General features: G+C 40.6%; 1 protein-coding gene across 6 annotated transcripts in view; it reads right to left on the bottom strand.

Moving 5' to 3' along the window:
* Positions 1-22,674, bottom strand: part of STAG1 (STAG1 cohesin complex component) — a 167,035-nt gene that overhangs the window by 36,172 nt on the left and 108,189 nt on the right. For all 6 annotated transcript variants that reach the window (XM_021537159.2, XM_021537156.3, XM_021537161.2 and 3 more), the window contains 7 exons: positions 18,485-18,608; positions 13,443-13,541; positions 8,746-8,825; positions 6,913-7,020; positions 4,580-4,694; positions 2,341-2,458; positions 1,129-1,232 (listed from right to left, as the gene is read on the bottom strand). In XM_021537159.2, coding sequence (XP_021392834.1) covers positions 1,129-1,232; positions 2,341-2,458; positions 4,580-4,694; positions 6,913-7,020; positions 8,746-8,825; positions 13,443-13,541; positions 18,485-18,608 — 748 coding nt within the window. The remainder of the gene's footprint in view (positions 1-1,128; positions 1,233-2,340; positions 2,459-4,579; positions 4,695-6,912; positions 7,021-8,745; positions 8,826-13,442; positions 13,542-18,484; positions 18,609-22,674) is intronic.

Here is a 22,674-nt window from a genome sequence, read left to right on the forward strand (position 1 = left end):
GATCTGGGTCCCCAGCATGACATCCAGGCTTTTCTGATCATCCCTCAGAAGGTGGAATTTGTTTTACTGATCTGTTTTCTTTAGCTCCAAATACAGACATTGAAAACTTAAGACTACACAATTTGCTGAAATTCAGTGAATTGAGCTGTAGATATCTTGAGAAAGAGAAAATACCTGGGAAGTTAATGCTGACATTATTTGGTGCTCCAAACAGAAAACCTGAACATGATTTTTTTTTTTTTAATTTAAAGGTCACTTTGACTGCTAGAAGAGTCTGCAGCTTGAGACAAAAGATGTGCTTACAATACAGTTTTCATAACAAAAGATAAGACATGCTTGTGTAAATTTCAATTCCCTCCTTAACCCTGAAATGTTGTAATAAATTAGAAATTCCTAAGAACTCGCTTTATAAATTAAAGTACATAAAGCATGTTTAAACTGATGGTTTCTTGGAGCTTTTCCTGGGATGCTGTTTCTGGACATGAGACTAATCTGCTTTGGCACATAAAAAATTAAGAAGTTAGGTAATTGCATTATTTTAGCAATAAAGAATGCCAAGACTTTCCAGATTTCATCTTTATTAAGTCTGTGGTTTTAAAAATTAGTTATGATTATTTAGAATGGATGCTTAAAGAAGAACCATATATTCATGTGGATTTATTCCACTTTTTCTATCCTAAATGAGATGGGGACCACCAAAATCAGGTGAATATGTTTAAGAAGCTGAGACTGCTTCGGAACATGGATGCTGTACTTATGGAAAATACAGCTGAAAGCCTGTTATTACCCTGACCCTGTGACTTAGAATAAAGTGTTTAAAACTGCATGTCCAGCTTAGGAATGGCCTTCCACTGGGGCTCAAACAGTCCCCATACAATAAACTGAAGTGGCAATTTGGCCAGATGTAAAGTTCTGAAATTTTTAGGGCACTCAGTGGAAGACGCCTAAGAGGATGGATGCCTAAAAGCACACACACATTCAGAAACAGAATTTCTAATCTTTTTCTTACAAGTGTTCAGCTAAAACAGCAAACACCAATTAAAAAACTCTACTGCAAGAGTGTCCGAAGTGGTGTTACAAATATCTTCCATGCTCTGGTGACAGGCAGGCAGCTGCAGCCCCACTCACCCTCTTGCCGGTGCCCCTGCCCACAGGGGGATGTGCCTCGGCAGCCTGTCTGATGGTGCACACCATGAGCTCGATCAGAGCGCTCTCCTGCCGGTCCGACATCGCTGTGGGGAAAACAGGGCATCACTGGGGGCAAGGCAGCACAACGGGGACACGTGTGGGGCAGCAGGGGAACACACAGCACCAGGGGAGCACACAGCAGCACAGGTACTTTGTCACATTGAGGCTTTCCTGCCGCCTCTTTGATCTGCCATTCCCATCCTTTCAAAATGGACATGGCAGAAGTGAAAGCAGCCCAGACAAATGTTGGCTGGAGAAAAGGATCAGTGAGGGGGAACGTAAGGAAGATCTACAAAATAAGGGAGAGTCATAGAGGAAAAACAGTGACAGAGAATTCACTGTCATTTCCTCATAAATCCTCTGCTCTTTGGCAAGTGCTTCTGCTCACATTTGGAGGATCAAACCCCACTAGGCTAACCAGAATCAAGGAAGCAAAGTGCCTAATTTGCTAAGGAAATTACTCTATAAATAGCCCCACTGTAGCAGGTGCATACCAAAAGGCCAGCCTTCGAAGCATGGACATGATGAAGAACATCATGCCAGGAACATTGATTTTTCAAATGCCTAAGCCCTTTGAAGGTCCCTGAAGCAGGAGAACCCTGAGGAATTATAAAGGATCTTGAATGACACTCATTAACCTTACAGACACCTTACCCCAGTCTCCCTGGCTACTTTGTGCACCCAGGTCTATTATCAACAAAAGGAAATCTGAAACTAATGGTGAAAGAATCCCTTTTGCTTTTTTCTCTTGAGAATTCATTGTGTTCACATTGCCTGGAAAAGCCCATTATCAACTAGCATCATCTGAAGTGCTTGCTTATTCAAAATTGTATTAGCTATTTAATTTATTGAAATAGTTATTTAAACATTCAGACAAAATCAAGCTAAGACTTGAGTAAACTTCCTTTAATGTTAGGGAACCACAGACCAGCACACTTGATTAAAAAAACCTCCAGAGTAGAAATAAAAAGAGAGTACAAATTGCTCCTTTTGAAGGAAAGTGCAGTAAAAATTGATTAACCCAAAATCTTCAAATACGTTTTCCAAACAAACCACAACATAAAAAGACATTTCACTATGGGTGGCAGAGGTATTTAAGGAATAATTAACAATACTGTGCAATATCAAGGAAGCACTGGGTTGATCCAATACCTTCTTCTCCTTGGACTGGCTCCTCCAAGAGCAATTCTGTCATACATTCCCAGTCTTTCAGCAGTTCTTGAGAACTTTCCCACAAGCTGTCCACCAAATAGGCTGCATGTTCATGCAACTAGAAAATCCAAAGCAATCATCAGTACAGCTCTTGGTATAAGCACCAGTTCTTCAACTTTCACAATCATGTGGCCACAGAGAGTGTCCTGGGCACATATCTTATGTTAGTTGGAAAGAACATTCAGCTTGAAATGAATACAGGAAGGTTTCCTCCCAACTTAATGACACCAGTGCAATGGGGTTATGTTTTAACAGAAATTAAATAAAACCAAACTGAACTTCTTTTGCACAAAGCTGCTTGTTTGTGAAAAATCTTTCCCAGAGTTTTGACCCAGAAGCTGTAAACTTACCTTCCTTCACTTTCTCACTGCATTACAAAAAGGAGAGATGGTGAGGCATGAGAGGTGTAATATATTTATTTGGAACAAGCAATTGGTTTTCATACATGCTGCTATGTGCTCAGAAAAAAAGGAGCAAAAACCCTGGTGATTTTAGGGGTTATAGATTTAACACAACTTCAACTGCAAAAAATGTTTTCATGTGAATTAACACAACTGTTGTAAAGTGAGAAAAATAATCCATAGACTTCTGCTGTTTTCTAAACTTAACTTCAACTACTACCAACAAGTGACAAGCACAACACACAGCTTGTGCTTGCCAGGGACTGATTCCTTAGCTGGAAAACATCCCCAAGTGCAGAGAAGGAGGTGTCTGTACATGCCTTCCTCTGTTTCTGACAGCTTTGGGCAAAATGTCACAGAGTTATTGCTGCTGGGCAAGGTTCATTCCCTTGAATGCACCCAGGCTGCAGCATTAACTCGTCCCACCCACATGCAAACTCCCAATTCTCCAACTCTTTACTAAAATTGGAGTCAGAATATTCTACTTGGCTCCTAACAACTCTCTCAGAAACAACAATAGCAAAACCTGGCCCTGAGAGAGAAGTGATCCTCAGGGAGCAGCATGGGAGGCACTTTGCTGATCTTGGCTTTGGGAGTAAAGCAGTTTCTTTTCTCCTCAGGAGGACAAAGTCAGTGCTCAGTAACTCAAATCACATTCACATCTAAGGTGTCTACACTGTAAAACAATTAACTTTCCAATCTAAGTTTTAATGAAGCTAGAACTAAAAATCCATTCAGGTGGCAGACGGAAGGCTCACACAGGTAGTGACATTTCATCCAGATTAATCTGTAGGTTTATGAGGTGTTTTTAAAAAACAGGAACACTGTACCAAAATTTTGTTCTTCCTTCTCAGCAACTCTGAGTGTTTCTTTTCATTCTCACAGTCAAGTCTCTTGTTCCAGGCTTCGTAACAATTAAAATAATCAATTTTAATATCTTTACTTTTGCTTTTTACCCAACATATACTACCCTTCCTTCTCTAGAGAAACATTTCTGTCATTCCTTTCTTTCAATCTACTTATTATCAAATCAAATGAATAATTCTGAACCTTTCCCCCTCTATCTTAAGAACATCCTGTACCTGAAAGTATCTTCTCAAATTTTCCTCCCTCCACTGCCATTCCCCATATCTATTACTGTTACTACATGTACAATGCAATTTCCCATAGATGCTGTCTCTATAAATCATGAGCACAATCCCACCTGGGTGTGTTCATCAAACACTTCATGTCAACACATCTGTGCTTGTTTTCCTCATCCTCCAATGTTTCCAAGATTCATCTGCATAAAGCCCTGAGAGACCTCATCTCATTTCACAGCTGACTCTGCTCTGAGGCAAGGACCCTCAGGTTCTTCCCACTCTGAGTTCATCTATGATTCTAATCAGAATTGGAGATATTATGCAGTTTTTGTTCTGTCCTGTTTCAAATTATTTTACTCCACAAAAAATAACTCCAGAGGTATTCTCCTTGCATGGTTATGTAAGCAAAGAACTATTTCCATTTGTGTGCAGCAATGCACCCTGGCAACCACCACAGCACCAGCAATGCAGTGTCAGTACAGTGGGGACATGCATGAGTTAAATAAACCATGAAGATTTTCAGATAAATTTCCTTAATGGACAAGGAAATAGAGGGGCAGAGAAAAGGGCTTATGGTATTTCTGAAAATATAAAAAAAAAAGGAAAAGAAAGACAATTTATTACTGTATGTTAATAAATCACTACTTAAGTTCCATGTTTTATTAAACATTTAAAGGTTAAAAATGTCTTTTTTACCTCACTTTCAAGAAAGAAAAGAACCAACATTCTAATAAGGTTTCCATTTGGGCTATTTCGCCCCCTCCTCTTTGCTAGAGCCTCTTCAGCTTGGGGATCATGTCTGCTGAACAGCCTGAAAATAAGCAGAAGGAGCTCATGGCTACCACAACAATTCTCATTTCTGCAAGAATATGATGAACATTCATTCTTGATACAGTAAATTTGTTCACAAAACAGTGCAAGTATCTCAAGATATTTCTTTCAAGGGAAAGAGACCACAACCTCTGCCTGTCTGAAAATATTAATTTGTCTTCAGTCTTTGAGTTCACAAGGCTGGAAGAATTTCACCCAGGAAAAAGTTCTCCAAAACCTACTTACTTTGAAGGTTTTGCACAGTTTCAAGTATTTGCATCACTTGTACAGTTTTGCATTTATAACTTATCCAGTCTTGCAATGGAGGCAGCACCTACTGTACCAGTGAACTGAGAGCTAAGGTTTTATCACTTTGGCTAGGATATGTTACAAACAAACCTGACATATATCAAACAGCCAACCTCAGGTACGAGGAGCAGCATCAAAGAAAAACAGCTCCTAATTATTTTGGGTTTTACAGGTAAGTGGCACACTCTGCACTGAGTTCCCTGATGCATGGTCCTATCCCAAACTCCTCTCAATGCTCAAATTTCCCCAGAGACCTCAGATGTGACAGTATTACTGCTACAGCAATGATTGTTTAGAGAAATTTGAAGGCTGTTCCTGGCTTTTACTGTGAAATCACAAAGCAGATTAACACGTGAAACACAGAATTCTGACTTCACTGCTCTAATTCACTGAAGAGGAGGACAAGTTACACACAAATTGTTGTATTTTAGTTAAAAACATTACCTTATCCCCCCTGCTTATCTTAACATATCAGCAATGAGCATCTCTGCAGGTGCTGAGATACCTTACAACCTGCACCTCAGGGTTGAGCCAGTGATCCTCTATATTTGGTAATCCTTTAAATCCTCTACTAGTAGCTTTCCTTTGCTAAGCACAGAGAGCATATCTGATGATTATCATGGAGAAAGTGATAGTGAAATGTATTAAAATAGGTGGGATAAATCACACCTCAAGTGCCTGAAATAGATGCTAACTTTTTTAAGAGGAGATTTTCTTCACAGAAACCAAGACAAAATTAGTTAAGAATTGGACAATCTTGTGTCCATGCTGTTAGCCTTGAGACACATTTACACAGCTTAGCACCTTGTAAAAGAAGTCAGAATGAAGTTTTATCTGTATCCTAAGTACATGGAGGTGCAGGTGTGCTTATTTACCTTTGAGGCATTTTTCAAAAGTATTTTGCCACATGTGGATTAATAAAGGAATTTTAGTGAATATTTTTAATGAGAACCTAACCCTTTCCAGTAACTAGTACAAAGTCTTGTTGGTAGTGGAGATCTGCACATATATTCCTTGAAACAGAGAGTGCTTGATCACAAAGCTGGAATTCCAAAAATCCACCAGTGAAAGCTTACAATTACAATGTGGAGTTGTAAATCCTTAATAAACCACAGAAAATTAGAGCACTGGCAAAGAAAAACAGATGTCTTTGTGTATCCTGCATCTTGGCATGAAAATATTAGATAATCTGGGTTCTAATACAAATCCTCTATATATGTAATAAAAAACTCTAATGTCACAGCCCATGAGGGACAAAAAGATCAAATTCCTGCTGCAAGATTTTTAACTGCAAACAATAAAATGAAGAGGTTAACTCCTATGATGTGGAAATGCCCTGGTCACAGTTACTGAGGTGGTATGACTCACATCCATGGAAAAGCTGGCTCATGTCCTTTGGCATAGTGAGGACATGAAAGCTGTAACCATAATGCAGTATATTTTCAGGGGAAGGCAGTGAGTTTAGAAACAAATTTTGTACTTAATGCTACATAAAAACCTCCCAAGTTCACAACAGAGAAATAAACTGGCTTAAAACTTGATAGAAATTGTGACTGTTGATGTATCAGGTGTATCACTACAGACTACAAGCCCAATATATGTATCTTATCACACCAGGAATTCAGGAGGTGCTGCAGGATTTAAACCAACTTAGAAGCTTGTGCAGCCTTTGTATATTTAACCCTCAAGGAATTAGGAAATGCTATCTGAATTGCAGAGCAAGAAAAATGTATTCAGTTTCTTCAAGCCTCAGATCTTGTTTAAAAAAGAGAATAAAGTCTCTGGTTTAAATGAAATACCTGATTTGTTAAATTGGAATATTTCACTCCACTGCTTCTTTGCTTTTTGATGTTACCTCTCTAGGATGTATTCACAAACTTGGTCTTATTCCAGGGCAACTGATTACTTACTTTTTGTGGAGGAATTCCCCAGCTGCTACTGCCACAGGCCGGTGTGCTGAGTACACCAGGTGATAAACATTCTCACAGTCTTCGTTGGAAAGAGCCTCCTCACTCCCACTGAAAGAGTCACAATAACACCTGAACTACAGCAGAGGTTTCATTTCCATCCCCTCACCTCCCACAGCTCACTTGGGACAGCTATAATGTAGGTTCACTTCCCACAAAATCCTACACGGTTGAACAAGGACTTCAAGGATCTTTTGTTCAACTTGAAAATACGGAGGTATTTAAAGGGCCTGTAAGACTGGAAGTTTCTGTGATTTCCTCTTCCCAGTTGTATCAATAAAGAGAAAAAAATATTATTAAAAGATCAGAATCACTGCATACAAACCATCCTCTGCTTATTCCTTAGACTATCACACAAACTTCAGTGCATATACTGCAAGATGCCAAACACTCATCAAACATCATAAACTAAAAACCTGGAATCACAGAATTCTTTAGGTTGGGAAAGACCTCCATGCTCATTCAGTCCAACCATTAACCTGGGCCCTCTGTGTTCACCACTAACCCATGTCCCCACTTTTGAACATTTCCCTAGGCAGCCTGTCCCAGAATGTCAGCAAAAACAATATGAAAATACCAGTACAATCTGGATATTACCTCCATTCAGATGGCATCCATCAGAACCATTTATATATCAGGACTCTAAATCATTTGGCTTCATACTAGGTATAATTTTAATTGGTCATTCCCCATCAGGATTGTTCCAGACACCTTTTTGGAGTTCCTACCTGCCAGAATATTGCCTGTGTTCTTCAAGGTGACCCAGACCCTTCTGGTGCTAAATGCATTTAGCATTGCCTGTGCTTTCAATGGGCAACCAAAAGAAAAGCAGGAATAGACCAAAAAAAGTGTACTGGGTAATTTTTGACCTTAAAACTTACTGTGTTCCCAAAAATTGCTAATAATTTGGGGAAAAGATGTGCTCTACATATCATTTCAGATCATATTTGTTATATTTACTTGAGAAATATAACAGTAGATGCAAGATTTCATGTCTTGCTAATATTACAAGACATGAAATCCCTTTAAAACAGAGTGACCCACAAATAAAAAGCTGTTACTAAGGAAAAGCTAGTGCAATCTTTTTTGTCCAAATTCTGCATGTCCAAAAACATTCTTCAAAGTGAAGCCACTGGATATAAAATATGAAGCAAAAATTCTGTGCATCTGTTTGCAAACCAGGCGTTCTTTAATACAGCTTTTAATAATATATTATAAAAGCCTAGCAGTGCCCCTCCAGGTGCACACTCATGAGGCTACTGGGGACAGGCTGGTTCCACACCAGCATGTGGGAGGATGTCTGAGGTGATCCTTTCCTCAAGGGAGCCATTGCATGCCCACATAGAAAAGCCTGGAAGCAGGTATCCTACCGCATGACTCTTTGTAGCTGTGTCAGGAAATCAATAAACTCTACACTGGATCTGTGTTACTGCTGGAGTTACTCTAGCAAGCATAACCCCATGACACTCATTTTGGGAGGACAGTTGTTCTGCCCTTGGTAAAAGGTAGAAATGCCCTTTGGCATTTTCCACACAATGGATGCACTAATGTATGGATGCCAAAACATCCATACATTTTTAAGCTTTGCCTCTTGTATTTCCATGAAATAAAATATCTACCTTTAGCTTCATGTGCATATTATATGTTCAGTTCACCTTCACACTAAGTGTAAAGCAATACATTCACTTCAATACACAAGCAAAGCACTCAAGTCACTCAAATGTTAGTGGCCATGGGAAATTTCCAAGGGAGTGCAGGGGTTGGAGCAGCACTCACTGGAGGATGAGCGTGACCAATCGAATGGCTTCCACAGCGACATCGTACTCCTTGTCCAGGGTCATGGACACAATGCGGTCCTGCAAGGCAACTCGAGGTCAGTTATAGGCACAAACACAGCAAGGCCAGCAGATGGAAAATTCTACAGGTTACAGAAGAAATACTTATGGGGAGAAAGAGGTTTCAACTGCACACTGACAATGAGAGCCCCTCAAAATTACCTGAACTTTTAATGTACCCCTTAGCTGTGTGGTGTAACAACAGGAACAAGTGCTTCACCAGCCCTTATCCTTGTGTGTTTGCCAGAAAGGCAGGGAGGAGACGTGGGAGCTACAGCACTGTTCTGGGTTGGATTAATTTAACAGGTCTCTCCTGAAAAGTCACATACTTGCGCTGGACACCAGCAGATTCCCCATTTCATTCCCCTGAAACCAAGTAATTTCAGAAGAAGGAATGCTGCATAAATGGAAATACTGTGAAGAAAAATCACACCTGAATTCATGCATCTACAGGCTGCCTATAAAGTTGTGACCTTTTTCCTGTCTACATCTCAAAGTTTGAAGCAGATCTCAAGAATTACACTACAGAACTTCCTCAGGAAAGTGAGGAATTCTGTGGTTTGATTTTGTGTTTTCCCATACTCTTTCTAGTGAAGACAAACACATCATTCTCCTGTCAAATCTAATGATCTTCTAGCTTCTAAGGACCCTGTAGTTATGACAAGTCTTTTAAGCGTTTCTTTCTCCTTAAGTTCCATTTGCTTATTGGCAAAAGTAACTGTGATTGGTGTATGCTGTCCTTCCTATCCAAGGATAATTTCCATCCACCCATAAAAATGCAGTATGTCTCAGTGCTCTTTGCCCGACTGAGCAAGTTACTGAAGAGAAATCAGGCCATCTGAAAATAAAACTTGATTTAGCTGGCTTAACCTGCTTCAGGAAGGAGTAGATACTCTATGACATTTTGGGATATGGAAAAATAGAAATCAGGGACTAGAAAAAAAAGCAAGGGAAGTGCAAGGCAACAACAGTGAAAGCCACCAGAACAAACCAGGGCAAAATAAAGGTTTTCACCTTTCTTCTCTACTCTTCCATGCATTTAAGGGCTGAAGGGGAACATCAAGCAATTGATATTTATTCTGATATGGAAATTTCAGATCAGTACTTAAAAACACATTGTGATGCTCTTAAGTGTTACTTCCCAAAAAAATCAGGTCTGCAGAGACACTTTTTGTCACTGTGACTGAAGGAGCCTCTATGAACCACTATGAAGTTCCTGGGGAATTTGATACATTTTATGTAGATCTATGTAGATCACAGTTGTAAAGACTGTGAGAAGTCCATGAAGAGACCCAAAGAAACAACTTTCCACAGAGGACACTCTCTTACGAACAAGACAAAAAACTGCTGTCAACTTTTCCTAAGGTCCTGGCCAAGGAACAGCAGTAATAGCACCAAGAGAAAGAACAGCCAGAGATACTGATCTTGAATGTCTCAGTAGAATTTAATGTATTCCCTCAGAGTTTATCTTACACCCCAGAATACCTCAGGGAGGGAATCCCCTCTCCTGTCCACAGAGCAGAAGGTACCCTCTGAATCCGGAGTCCTTTTGGACTTTGAAACCAACTGACGTGAGAAAGTTTCCTTATCCTAAAGGACTGTTCTCTCAATTTTCCCCAAAAGTATCAGGCTTAAAATAAACAGCATGGGTGTGTCATTTTCTGCCCTGGTTGGGGAGATGTCTGAGTGGTGGCACCTGCCAGGCCAGGCTCCAAGAACCTTCCCAGCAAGACCCACACACCCAGCACCTCTGAAGATGTAACTTCAGAATCAGAGGAAGTTCCAACCCGTATCTGCTCAATTTGCCTTTACAGAGATTCCCTGTGCCATTGTACAGCAGCAGAACAGGGCACAGGCCTGGATTTTGAAGCTGAAATACTAATTCTCAGTGTCTCTGAAGATCAGTTTTCCATTCTATATTAGGTTGTGAACAAGGCAGACTGAAAAGCCAATCTCTCCTTGTGCTCCCAGGCTGTGGAGACAGCACAAGGTGAGGAATGAGGACCTCTGGCACTGGCTGCAGAGGAGTTAATTCAGCTTTTCCATATGGGGTCAGTTAATATCTGTATCAGACAGGACTTCTTGATGGAAAACAAAATGTCTTCTCTTTGATGGACAAATTTTTGTTTTGATGGATGAAGCTTATTTTCCAGCATATCACCTACTCTTACAATGCTGAAAAGAACAGGCATTTTTCTTTGAAAAAGGGAAAGAATCACATCCTTGTCTCAGCTCTCTGGGAAGCAGGTGAAATATTAACACCCCAGCACAAGGCACTCTCAATCAAATTAATTTATTCTTTACACAGCTAGAGGACCTCTAGAGAGATTTCTCTCAGTTTGAATGGATGGAACTGAACACCAGCTGAACTGTGCAGGTCGATTAAATTCTGATGAAGACGTATAAATAAGTAGCCATGGAACTTAAAATGGCAGTTAGGTCAATTATTTTTCAAAGAGGTGGTGGTAGAGTCTGTGGTGGCAAGACATTTAGCTAATGTATCAGAAATTCAAAAAGCATTAATTTGGAACTTTGCTCCATACTGGTGCCAAAGGCCACATCCCTGACAGCACAGCTGTAAATCCAAGTGCAGGCATTTGGGCCATGCCAGCTTTTTGTTCTCTTGATGCGGCAGAAACTGAAAGTGATTAATCATTATGTTAAACAGATCTGTTCTCTAGGCTCACAGAGACTTTAAGCACACCTTTTCCTCTTATTTATTTCATAATGATAGAGATTTCTGTAGTAAAACCAGCTTTTATGGGACAGAAGAAAGATTCATTCCTGGCAAGGCTCCCTTCCCTCTGAACCTCTGACAGAAATGAAAATTCCTTGTGCCATCCCAAGCCAAACAGCAATGCACAGGCTAGCCTAGCTTCCTTTAAGAGAATTCTGTGCTGTGAAAAGCAGGATGTATTTAGAGGTTTCATGTCCCTGCAGTTTTCTGGAGTATATTACAGAGTAACTATTGCCCAAAGTGCCTCCAATTGTCCTGAAAGTTTTGCAGGTGCATGGGAGAGTTCAGCCTCAAAGCAGTCTTTTCCTTTACAAATTATGGAAAAAAGACAAAGAAGCATTCAGCACATTTCCTAGTAGAGAGAAGTAGATAAAAACCTCCAAAAGCTTTAGTGGTCAATTTGAAAATAAATGGAATTACAAAAAAAGCATATATAAACAAATCTAAATCTGCACAGATGAACAGGAAAATCAGAACAATTGGAGGGTCCATTTTTCTGGTTGTCCTGTGAGGATAAAGCAAATCAGATTTATGGAGGAGAATAAGTTTGAAGTCTGAACCTGTTTGCCAGGTTCTCTCCTATGAGGGGAAATTCTGTCTTTACTGCAACAGTCCCAGAAACTGGCATTATAAAATTAGAAGAATGCAGGTCCTTAACTGGTCTCTTAAAATTACTTTAGTCAACTATACTTAGTCCACTTCTGGCAGACATTTATTTAATCTGCCCTTTAAGACTGTTGCTTTAAATGAATGAGACTATTAATAAAGAGTCTGCTCTATTATATAATTATCATTTTGGAAAAAAGTCTTCCTTAATATCTAGGCTTATTGCAGGTTAAGCATCTTTCTTCTGCTTCTCAAGTGAATGTGGAAAAAGGCTGATTATCATGTTTTTATAAATTGTTTACATACAGGGAAAATCCACAAGGAGAAGTTTAAGTCTTGTGCACAGTATTTATAAATATTTAAATCTCCACTTTTCTAAACAGATTTTATCAGCATTATAATAATGATTTAAGATAAAATAAACCAGTCAGCTCTGTTTCTTTTCAAAACAAATTTTTTCATCAGCATTCTAATAAAGATTTAAATGAGATAAATGAGTTTTTCCTTGGGGGTAGCCTTTCCCACAGTAGTATGTTCTGCAGAACACAAAAGCCATGGGGAGAAGGAGCAGCTGACAGTGCCTGAACACTCTTCTCACCAGGCACCCAAACAAGAGCAGGCACAGTATTTCCACACCCATCTCTCCAGACAGTTCACTTGTACAATAAAGCAGTCAGACCACAAAGTGAATTAACAGCCACATTCTTATCCAGATATTACACAAAATGTTTCTGCTAATAAAAACCCCATGAAATATCCCCCCCCAGCACTTCTCTCCTGAAGTACCAATCTGGCTCAAGGGGTTTGGAAACACAATGTGAACTCCTGCTCTGCAGCAAGGCCAGCTCACTGTGTAGAGGACTTTGGTGCACCTCCAAGCGACTCTCACTCCAAACACAAGAACACATTGAGCTAAAAAACTGTGTAACAAATAATCTTTCATTATAGGCTGCTACTTTCAGCTGTATTTTAGATTGTGTTAGTATACATCTTTTAAATTCATAAATCTAAAATTAAGTAAGTACAAACAGATTGAATAAGTAGAATATATAAACTATAAATAATACATACAGACAAATAATCATCCTAGTTAAGTCTGACAAATCTTCCAAGATAAACCCTGGGAAATGCATTTATCTTAATTTCAGCATTCAGTAACACAGTTTCAGTAGTGCAGTTACAAGCCTTGTCAAAAACTAATGAGTTTACTCTTAATAGATGTGACTCAAAGACCACAAGAGGATGATGACACTTTTACTTTCTGTCCTCCTTCCAAAAACCGTATTTCCTCTTACCTTGAATCTATTAGTGAACAGCTCCAGTTTGGGAAACAACTCTCTGTTGGTATACAGACTCTGAAGAGCTTTCAAACACTTCAACCTCACTTCACCTTGCTAAATAAAAAACACTGAGATTAGCTGTCAGAATACTTCAACCAAATGCACATGAATATTAAAAAACATAATACTGTAATTTGTTTAATGTATTTAAAATTTTATGCAAATGACCAAAGCCAATTTGCAATTTAGCTAAAAACCAAAACGCACATGCAGTCACCTACAATGTTAAATTTCTTCCTATCTGCATACAGAAAGAATTGTGCCATCACTTATATGTCTGTTAGTGCTTCCCTTTCAAGTGACTCCACAAAAAGATAAAGAATGTAGCAAATAAATCCAAAATAAGGATGTAGGATCTCCAGGTGGTTGGTGCAGGCAGCGTGGCTGTTTGTCTTCAGGAGGGAGCCCACAGACTTGTGGCTCACAGTTCATGATCACAATCAGTGAACAGGGGCTCAAAATAACTGGGCATGGGCTGAGCAACTCAGCTAGCTCTGAGGGCAGAGACACAGGGCACACAAATTGCATTTGTTATCCCCACGTTTTACATTCTATCTCTAACAGGACAGCACAGGCTGAAGGATGCAAAAGGTGTGAGAGATCCTTCAGTGGGGAGCAGGCTGCTGCCACAGGAACAAGACATCTGAGCCACAGCACGAGGAGCCTGTGGGAAGAGGGGTGGCTCGTGTCCCTATGGCTGAGCTGTGCTTGTGGCAGCAGCTCATTCCCAGCTGCTGGGGACTCCTTGTTCTGGTGGGCTGCAGCAGGAAATGGGGGTGTCACACGACAGGGCCTGTGGATCAAGGCTTGTGTCCTGCAAGAACACTGCTGATGAAGAGAGCGACTGAAGCCCCCATGCTGCAGTGGACAATTCAACTGCACCATCTTGGCAAACTATGGATTCTTGCGGAAAAATATTTGTGGATACAGAAAAGGTTATAAACACAAATCTATTCAAATATACTCTGTAGAGTTCACTGCAATGTCAATTTACTTTTATGAAAGTGAAGACACTACCAAGTCTAAGGCCTTACGTTGCTCAAGAACTAAAATGAGCTGCTGAACTTCATAAATAAAACTCCATACCCAGAGGCTTCATTTCTGAAAGTCTATTCCAGAATCTAGTCTGTACTTAAAAAGCAATCACACTAAAAACTGAAAGAACATTCACAGACTGACATAAAAACAGAAGAAATAAATCCAAATTTTAAAGTTTCTTTCCTCCTTCACACCTATTTCAAAATTTGAAATAGAAGACAAAAGCAGCACAGAAGTTGCATTTTCAGAGGAACTTCCATGAAGAACAACTGTTCCTGAGAAATCATCTCTCTCTATCAATGAGGAGTCTCTGAGCAATCCTTCTCTCTTTTTGACTACCGTTGCACAGAAAGTCAATGAGATATAAGCTACATTTTAAGAGATCTAACATAATTCTTTCAAGGTACAGAAAAGAACTTTCTTGAGGAAAAACTACATGGATTTGATCAACTGCTAAAAAAGCCCATAAAAATGCTGCTTGACATTCTTTTTTAATAGCACCTGCATGGCAGTACCAGAAATGGCATCCTCCTCTGCTCTGTGGTGCTCATAAATGCCCAGAATGTCTGGAGTCATCACCACTCACAGGACATGGGCCTCTGATAGCCTCAGCTTGCTGAGCCCCAGAGGATCAGGACTGGGCTAGCTCTGGCCTGCATGAACACTGCAAGGCACAGTAAGGCAGCAGCTTTAGTTACAGCTGCACTGGAACCTGTCCCACCTGTGAGCCCACAGCCAAATGTGAAACACCCACAATGGGACCCAAGACCTGTGCAGAGAGGGCTCAGACTGGGCCCATAGAGCCCAAAGCCCTTGGAGACTTCCCCAAACTCCATGGATCCATGGCCACAGAGCCCAGTCCAGGCCCTGTACTGGGCTCTCTGTAAAGCTCAAGCCATCAAAGACAGCCAGGCAGGCAGGAACCACACTCTGAGCATGGGCTCCTTGTATGGCTCCTCACATGCCCTGCCAGAAGACTGCAGCTAGGCCCTAACCAAAGTGTCCTGGACCACATCTGAGGAGAAGGGACTGCAGGAGCAAGTGAGGAAGAAAGAGAGAGAAAGGCTCTGTAACACCTGGTCTCTCTGGCTGGGAGCAGGACTAAGAGACACAGAGGCCAACCCTGGAAATGATTGCCCCTCTGGCAGAAGAATGATGAAGGAGGACTTTCTCTGAGTCTGTCTTTTAAACTGTTGGTCAAGGATGGAACTCACCTCTTTGGAGAGGGAAGACCTCCTGTACATCAGCTTGCTAATCCTGGTAAGAAGGTTTTAAAACAAAGTCAGTGGAGATGAGTGGCAGGAATGCCCTGGAAGCCTAAAGGGCAGTGAGCTGGACAGGAAGCAAAGAAGGCGTGTGTGGATGCTCTCCAGTCCAGAGTGGAGGAGCAGCAATGTGCCACAGACACTCAGCACACCACACACGAGATGGTTCTTCATAACTGTGAGAGTCATCCATCTCACAGGAGCTTTGAGAACTCCAAGCACCTTCCCAGCAAGGACCTTCCCAAATACTTCCCAGCAAGGAAGTAATTGGGTGAGAATGCTCAAGTTAGGGTGACTTAAGAAACTTATGCCAGCGTAAAAGCTGGAAAGAGGGATGGACAGAAAGGCTAGCAAGAGACTTAGTAAACTAAGAGATTAAGTTATTTAATTAATTCATTCATTCATTCATTAAGAGGTCAAGCACAAAAGGAACATCTATTCCAGAGAACCCTGAGTTCATCCTCTCCACAGAAATAGACAAAAAGTGAAGAGGAATGCAAGAAGGAAGAAGCATTTTCTTATGTGTTAGGAACTGGTTTTAAGAACTGTGACTGTCCAGGTATCTAGAGACAATTACAATCTCAAAACAGTTCCCTGCATCAAGTAGGTGAAAATTAAGACTCTTATTTTCAAGAGAGCTTTAAAATGCAATTATATCATAGTTTATACACTTTAAATTTATGCTCCCTGATACACAGGAATAAAAAAAGATGCTTAAAAGCAGAGAAAGGTAAAACTTGAAAGCCATCTGCAAATGAGAATCTATAAAAAAAAAAAATCCCTATAGACGTTTGTTTGAAATCTGGGAGACATGATTAACATACAAAATATAAGGATTTTCCAAGTTAGGGAACTAAACTTCTGTATTCTACCTCTGAAAGACTAGGCTGAAGCTACTATAAAGCAGTGTAAGAACTGTTCTTCTCTGTGGTTTAATTTGTATGTCTTCTGAAGTAGAATATGAAACTGCTCAGGAATCTCCTGCACTGCTGTCTCCTTTTTGCAGCAGTAAACTTCCAGAGAAGTTAGTAATTTTGGGGTGACCGCTGTTCATATGAAGTGAAAATAGCTTATAGCTATTGCCTCAGCCTTCATTTTAAAAATACCAATTATATAAAAAATTATCTCCTGATCAAAGCAAAGCAAAATCAAGAAACTTGGGTACCAGCTGGCAGTTTTTTCAGGTGGTGCCAATGAAAACCATGCTGTTAAGGGATTTTGTACTTCTGGAGGCTTTACATTTTCAGTTGGCTCTTATTCCAGCTTTTTCCAATATATTCTTCCTATTGTACCTCCACCCTCCTTTCTGTGCCTCCCAAAATGTCCCTCTCTCTCCATTCCCTCCCTTTTTAACCCTTTGACACCTGCCCCAGACTCTTCCTCATTCTGCCTACAGTCTGTCTCACTCTGTAGATGACACATCCACGACATCAATAAAACCCCACCACCTATCAGGTGGCCTGGGACACGAAACACATTAGTAATGTAAAGACTTAGAACCCCAAGGCACGTCTGTGGCCTGCAACAAAAAAAACCTTAAAAAAGAGGAAGAGCAGTCTGATAGAATTCTGCTGTGCTTGGTACAAATGGTCCAGTTTTTTACCCTAACACTGCAATTCAAAATTTCTCTGCTACGAAAGAACACATTAATTTTAAAATAGCTGAGGTATAAATATGTGTTAAGGCTGCAGGTAGATGACTAGACCCTGGCCTGAGGTTAAACTAACTGAAGAGGGTGTGAGAGAAAATACTGCACATGACATGAGAAATTGCTGGATGTGACAGATGAGGGTGTGAGATTTCACAGATGGGTAAAGGAGTGATGTGAGAAATTGATGGACTTCAAAGACACTAGGAGGGAGCTGAGAGCTGTGAAATGCAACTCCACTGCATTCTGGAGGTGCTACGTTGTGGAAATGTTCTACAAGGTTTAGAATGTGCTCCCAAATATCCACTGCAATTATTCAAGGAATAATTTATTTAAATTACAAGTCCTAGTAAAACAAAGCCCTCCACACACCTTAAATCCTGATCCTCCAACCTGAGCTGATCTCCCCACTGGTTTGCTAACTTGAACAATGACGTCTTCTCCTGGAGCATGGCAGCTTGTGAGGCACCGTGATGTCACCAACAAGGGACACAGAGCAGCAGCTCTGTCCCTCCAGGCACTGCCATGGCTGTGTGTCCCTGTCCAGCATTCACTGAGACACAGTGTAGTAGCTCTGGGGTGTTACAACAATCTTCTGAATAAAAAAACTAAAAAGAACCTTGAAAAGATTCTTCAAGGAAGGGAAAGTGAGCTAATGAGCACTCCACTGGTTCTGGAACCAATGATGTCTATTGAGGACCCAGAGATCTCCTTTTTTCCTCTAACCTTTGGGCAATGTAAATGGAAACATGGAAATCCCTTTTCCATTCTGCTTCAGACACAGAGGCTGTCAGGGGTGCTCTGAGACTTCTCTTTCTCTTGTAAACAACAAAAAAGCCCCATGTAAGGATTTCTGTCAAGATATTTCATCAGAGACTGACCACATGAAAAGCACATGGACCAAGCAGACTGGGAGTACTGCCTCCTAATTTAATACCTGGAAGGGACCTGATTGAAGGATACCAGGTGAGGAAACACAACAATCTCTTTGTAAGCCGAGCTGCCTCCAGTACACTCTGCTGTGTGTGAGAATACACAATACTCACCCTGTCATGTAGTGTCCAACCAACGTATTTTAAATAACTATCATTCAGGAAGGCGTCACTGTACATTTTCATCCAGACACCAATTTCTTCAATACAGACAGCTCTAATCTCAGCAATAGCATCACTAATATAGAAAAAGAAAAGAACAAGGATTAGCCACATTACAGACATATACTTCTCATTCCCATAGTTATAATATTTTGCTTTTACTTATCATGAACCCCAATATGTGTGGCCTGTCACTGTTCTTACTGCCATCTCACTGATTTTCTGTTCCTATACATCCTTGAACTCACTGATCTAATAATGTCAGTGTTTATATATGCTCCTGCACTTCCTCTACATAAAAAAATTCTCACCCTAGTTTGCTTCTTAGTCTATTACTCCATCTTTAACCTTTCTCTTTTCAAAGAGAATTGTGAACCCAAGCTACAAACCTCCCCTGGGCAATCATTTCTGAAACACCATCACTGACATTTGCTTTGCAGCCCTGTCTCCAGCTTGAGGTGCAGAAGCATTGCAAGGTGGGAGAAGCTATTTGGTTTAGTCAAAGGCACCTGCCAGAGGAGCACAGTGGCATTTGTTGCATGAAGAGATCTCATTTCCTAACCCCCATGAACACTCCTACAACGAAACCCATGGGAATTTTGTACTTCAGCATTGGTTTCTTCCCATTTTCTTGCTTTTATCCTACATTCTGACTGTGGCAAGTCAGCAAAGATATCTCAGGCAGACCTATCAGCTGCTTAGTGAGGAGGGGTGGCAGGAAACTGGAGAGGTCACCTAAGGAGACCGGGATGGAAATGCTTTCCATCTGATTGGCACTTTCCTGCCTGCCTGACATGGAGCATGGCATCTTTACTAATACTGAAACAACAGGAAAAGGGATGGGGGCCATCTGTCCCTTCAGTAATTCCATCTCTGGGACATCTGTTACCATGAGAAATCACTTGTGCCACTCCATCTGGCACTGCCTCACAGTTCCAAATTTCAGCTGTAATACAAGAAGAACACAAAGAATCACTGCACAGAAGATGGGAATGTCTGGTGCTTTGCAAACACTGGAACTTGCTTGTAATTGAGACCCTTGTTTTGTATTTTTATGAAAAAAAAGTCTTCTTGGAAAAGTAATAAACATCAGTTTAATTCTAAACTAGACCAACAGAGGCACAAAATGAAATTAAACTTATGGGAAGGAAAGAAAAATTCCAAGCTTCAAGCAAGAGAATAATCGCAAAAATGAAAAACTGCACTGTTCTGAAAGTAACTAATTTTACAAAATACAAATAAAATGACCTCACTCTTCTGGTCAAGCCACTGCACAGGTTCATAGCCCTAACCCAGAGCAGCAAGCCCCTGGTGAGTCCATACTGGAACTACGTACTTGCCTCCTGCAGGCTGTCCCAGCTGATCCAGTGCCTTTGTCCTGCCCCTGACTTTGCAGTCCCTGAGCTGGAACCCCAGCTCCCACAGGGACCAAGAACCATGCCCAGCATCACACAAGGACAGGGGGACTTCTCCAGGCAAGTCTCAGTGTTTGAATAGGGAGGAAACTGTACTGCTGCAACAGCAGGAAAGCATAAACAGCATGTAATGCATTTAATGCAATAACCCGAGGGGTACACCTGTGTGAATGCCATCAAACCACTGCCTTTGTCTCTCCCTACCTAGGAGAAACATTAATTTTAACAACTTCCTAATAGCATCAGTAAACCTGGTCTGTCCAGCTTCCTGAAGCCTCTGTAACCTCAGAACCAAGGTAAATGGAGACAAGCTGCACTAGGAGCAGGGCAGGGCATCAAACAAGTTGCTCCTAGTAGGGATTCTCAAACAGGTTTAAGTAGTGCAAGGACCAATGTGCTAAATATCACACTCAAGGGTTAAAAACGGCATTCTTTATGGGAAAGGCATCCATAATGAAGACAAGTTTGAGTTAAAAAAATTATTGTAGTCACATATATACATGTGTGTGTGTTTAATTGTACATTGCTTCACACTGAACTAGATTAGCAATTCTCTTATATAGAGTCACTTTTAAACTATTTAAAAAGGAAAATATAGGTGGACAAATGCAAGACTTACAGGAAAAACCTAAAAGACTAGTAAATATAAATCAATAGAAAATGTGGAGCCACATCTGCAGCAACACAGAGTAGTAAGGAAGACATTCTTACTAGGGGATGACAGCCTGAGTCCTCACATCCAAGTAAGTTATTTCATCACCTTATAAATTTACTAACTGTAAAGGATTTTGGATGGCAATCCCAAAAAGAACCTAAATGTCAACAACTATTTAATCATGCAGCACAGCCAGCCAAAAAGCAGAAAAAGTCATGTTTTCTCTAAGAGTGCATTCAAGCTTCCCTAGGCAGACAGTGAAAATCTGCTTCTTTATTCAAAAGCCTTCTCAGGGATCCCTCAGCACTACAGACACTCACTCCAAGCTGTTAATTAAAAAAAAAAAAAGAAAAAGGAAGAAGAAAGAAGAAAGCTATTCAACTTATTAGGAGATTTGGTATAGTAAGAATTTAACATCTCCAGTATAATTGAAAATGAGACAGAATCAAGGACAAGGCATGTGAGACCAGCAAACAGACTCAAGCTGCTGGAGAAGCAGGGGAAGTTGTGAGACACCACTCCCCACTCCACAGCAGCTTCCAGGTAACCATCACTGCTCAGAATCAGTTGTGTTCCTGCAGGAATCACTAACGTGGACTCCATGCCCATACAATGCTGTATCAAACACAATACAGCCAAAAAAATCTTTGTACTTTTGCTTTCAATGTGGTAATTGCTTGTCATTAAACTGTCATTCTTTTCTTCTAGTTTTTTATACAATTAAATACATTTTAGCTTCTGGTCACTATGAATTGTTTAGGTTTTTGAAAATACACATTATTTCTGGATGGCAAGAACATATAAACACTAAAAAGAACATAGAAATATTAATTATACCTACACTGGAAGTGTTTTTGGAATAATGAATGCATTATTAATTATCCTAACTATAAATCAGTGATGTAAGTTTGTATTACTTGCCAAATGCTTCTAGAAAGAAACAGAATCTAGTCCAGCACAGAGATGAAAACTAACATGGCATTTACAGATCTTAGATATGAAATATTTTAACCCTCTTTTCAGCACAAAATGCAAAGAAAGATCTACAAGGTGAAAATATTTGCAGCACAATTCACAGCCTAAGAGATCCTCCATGATGCAACTTCTGAAAGGATTTGACAAAAAGGGCTCAGGTAAGAAATTCTGCTTTTCCTTTTGAAATTTTGGCTTGACGAGGCATGCCCATAAACTTTAGGACAAACCACAGCAGCATCAGGAAACAGATTTTACCAGCACCACTCCAAGTGACACTTCAGTGTACCTTTCATGCCTAAGTACACACAAGAATTGTGATTAAGGCCAGAAGCATTCAGGAATTGAGTCACAGAGTCTCTGATGGATATTTGGGAAATGTCAGGTGCAGAGCAGTGTGCTCCTCAGGGTTGCTGGGGTGGTTGTCAGCTTCAGCTCACAGGTTCTTTCAGTGTATTTAATCACAAACTCACAACTAAACTGAAAGCCCTCTAAGCAAACCTGATGTACAATGCCCTGGATGCTCACATCCTGCAGCACTGCCAGTGTTGAGTCAGACCAAGGCACAATCTGGGGATGACCAGCAGAGCAGGAACTGCTTCAAGACTTCTTGGAAGCTCCTACAGGAGCCTGACCACTCTCATTGCACCTGCTTGTCCAACCTAACCACTGGAGATGCTGCTTCTTACACCCTGTTCTGAGACAGCCAGAACTGCAGATAACCATCAGAAGACAGTGATATTACTCAACAGGCAAACCAGTATGAACAGAAAAATACAGACATTTCAGTCAATGGGTTGGGCTGAGAATTAGTCTATAGGAAAATTTTCTAACAAGGATAGAACCAAGGATGACTCACTGCCTTAGGCTTTCTGTGGGATGGAAGCTCAAACTCCCACCCAAAAGACAGGAAATGAAGCAGCTGCACAGGACCCCACCACTGCCACTTGGACAGAACTGGGCCCATCTCTTGGGCTGCCTATCAGTTGAGAAACATTTTGAAGATGCAATTATAATGACAACTGGACAAAAATACCTTTTCTACTTTTTTCTATGATTCTCGTCTCTGGAGCTGAATTAGGACCCCATAAAAGGGTTAG

This window comes from Lonchura striata, chromosome 10 (genome assembly GCF_046129695.1).
Source record: "Lonchura striata isolate bLonStr1 chromosome 10, bLonStr1.mat, whole genome shotgun sequence".
Lineage (NCBI taxonomy): Eukaryota > Metazoa > Chordata > Aves > Passeriformes > Estrildidae > Lonchura > Lonchura striata.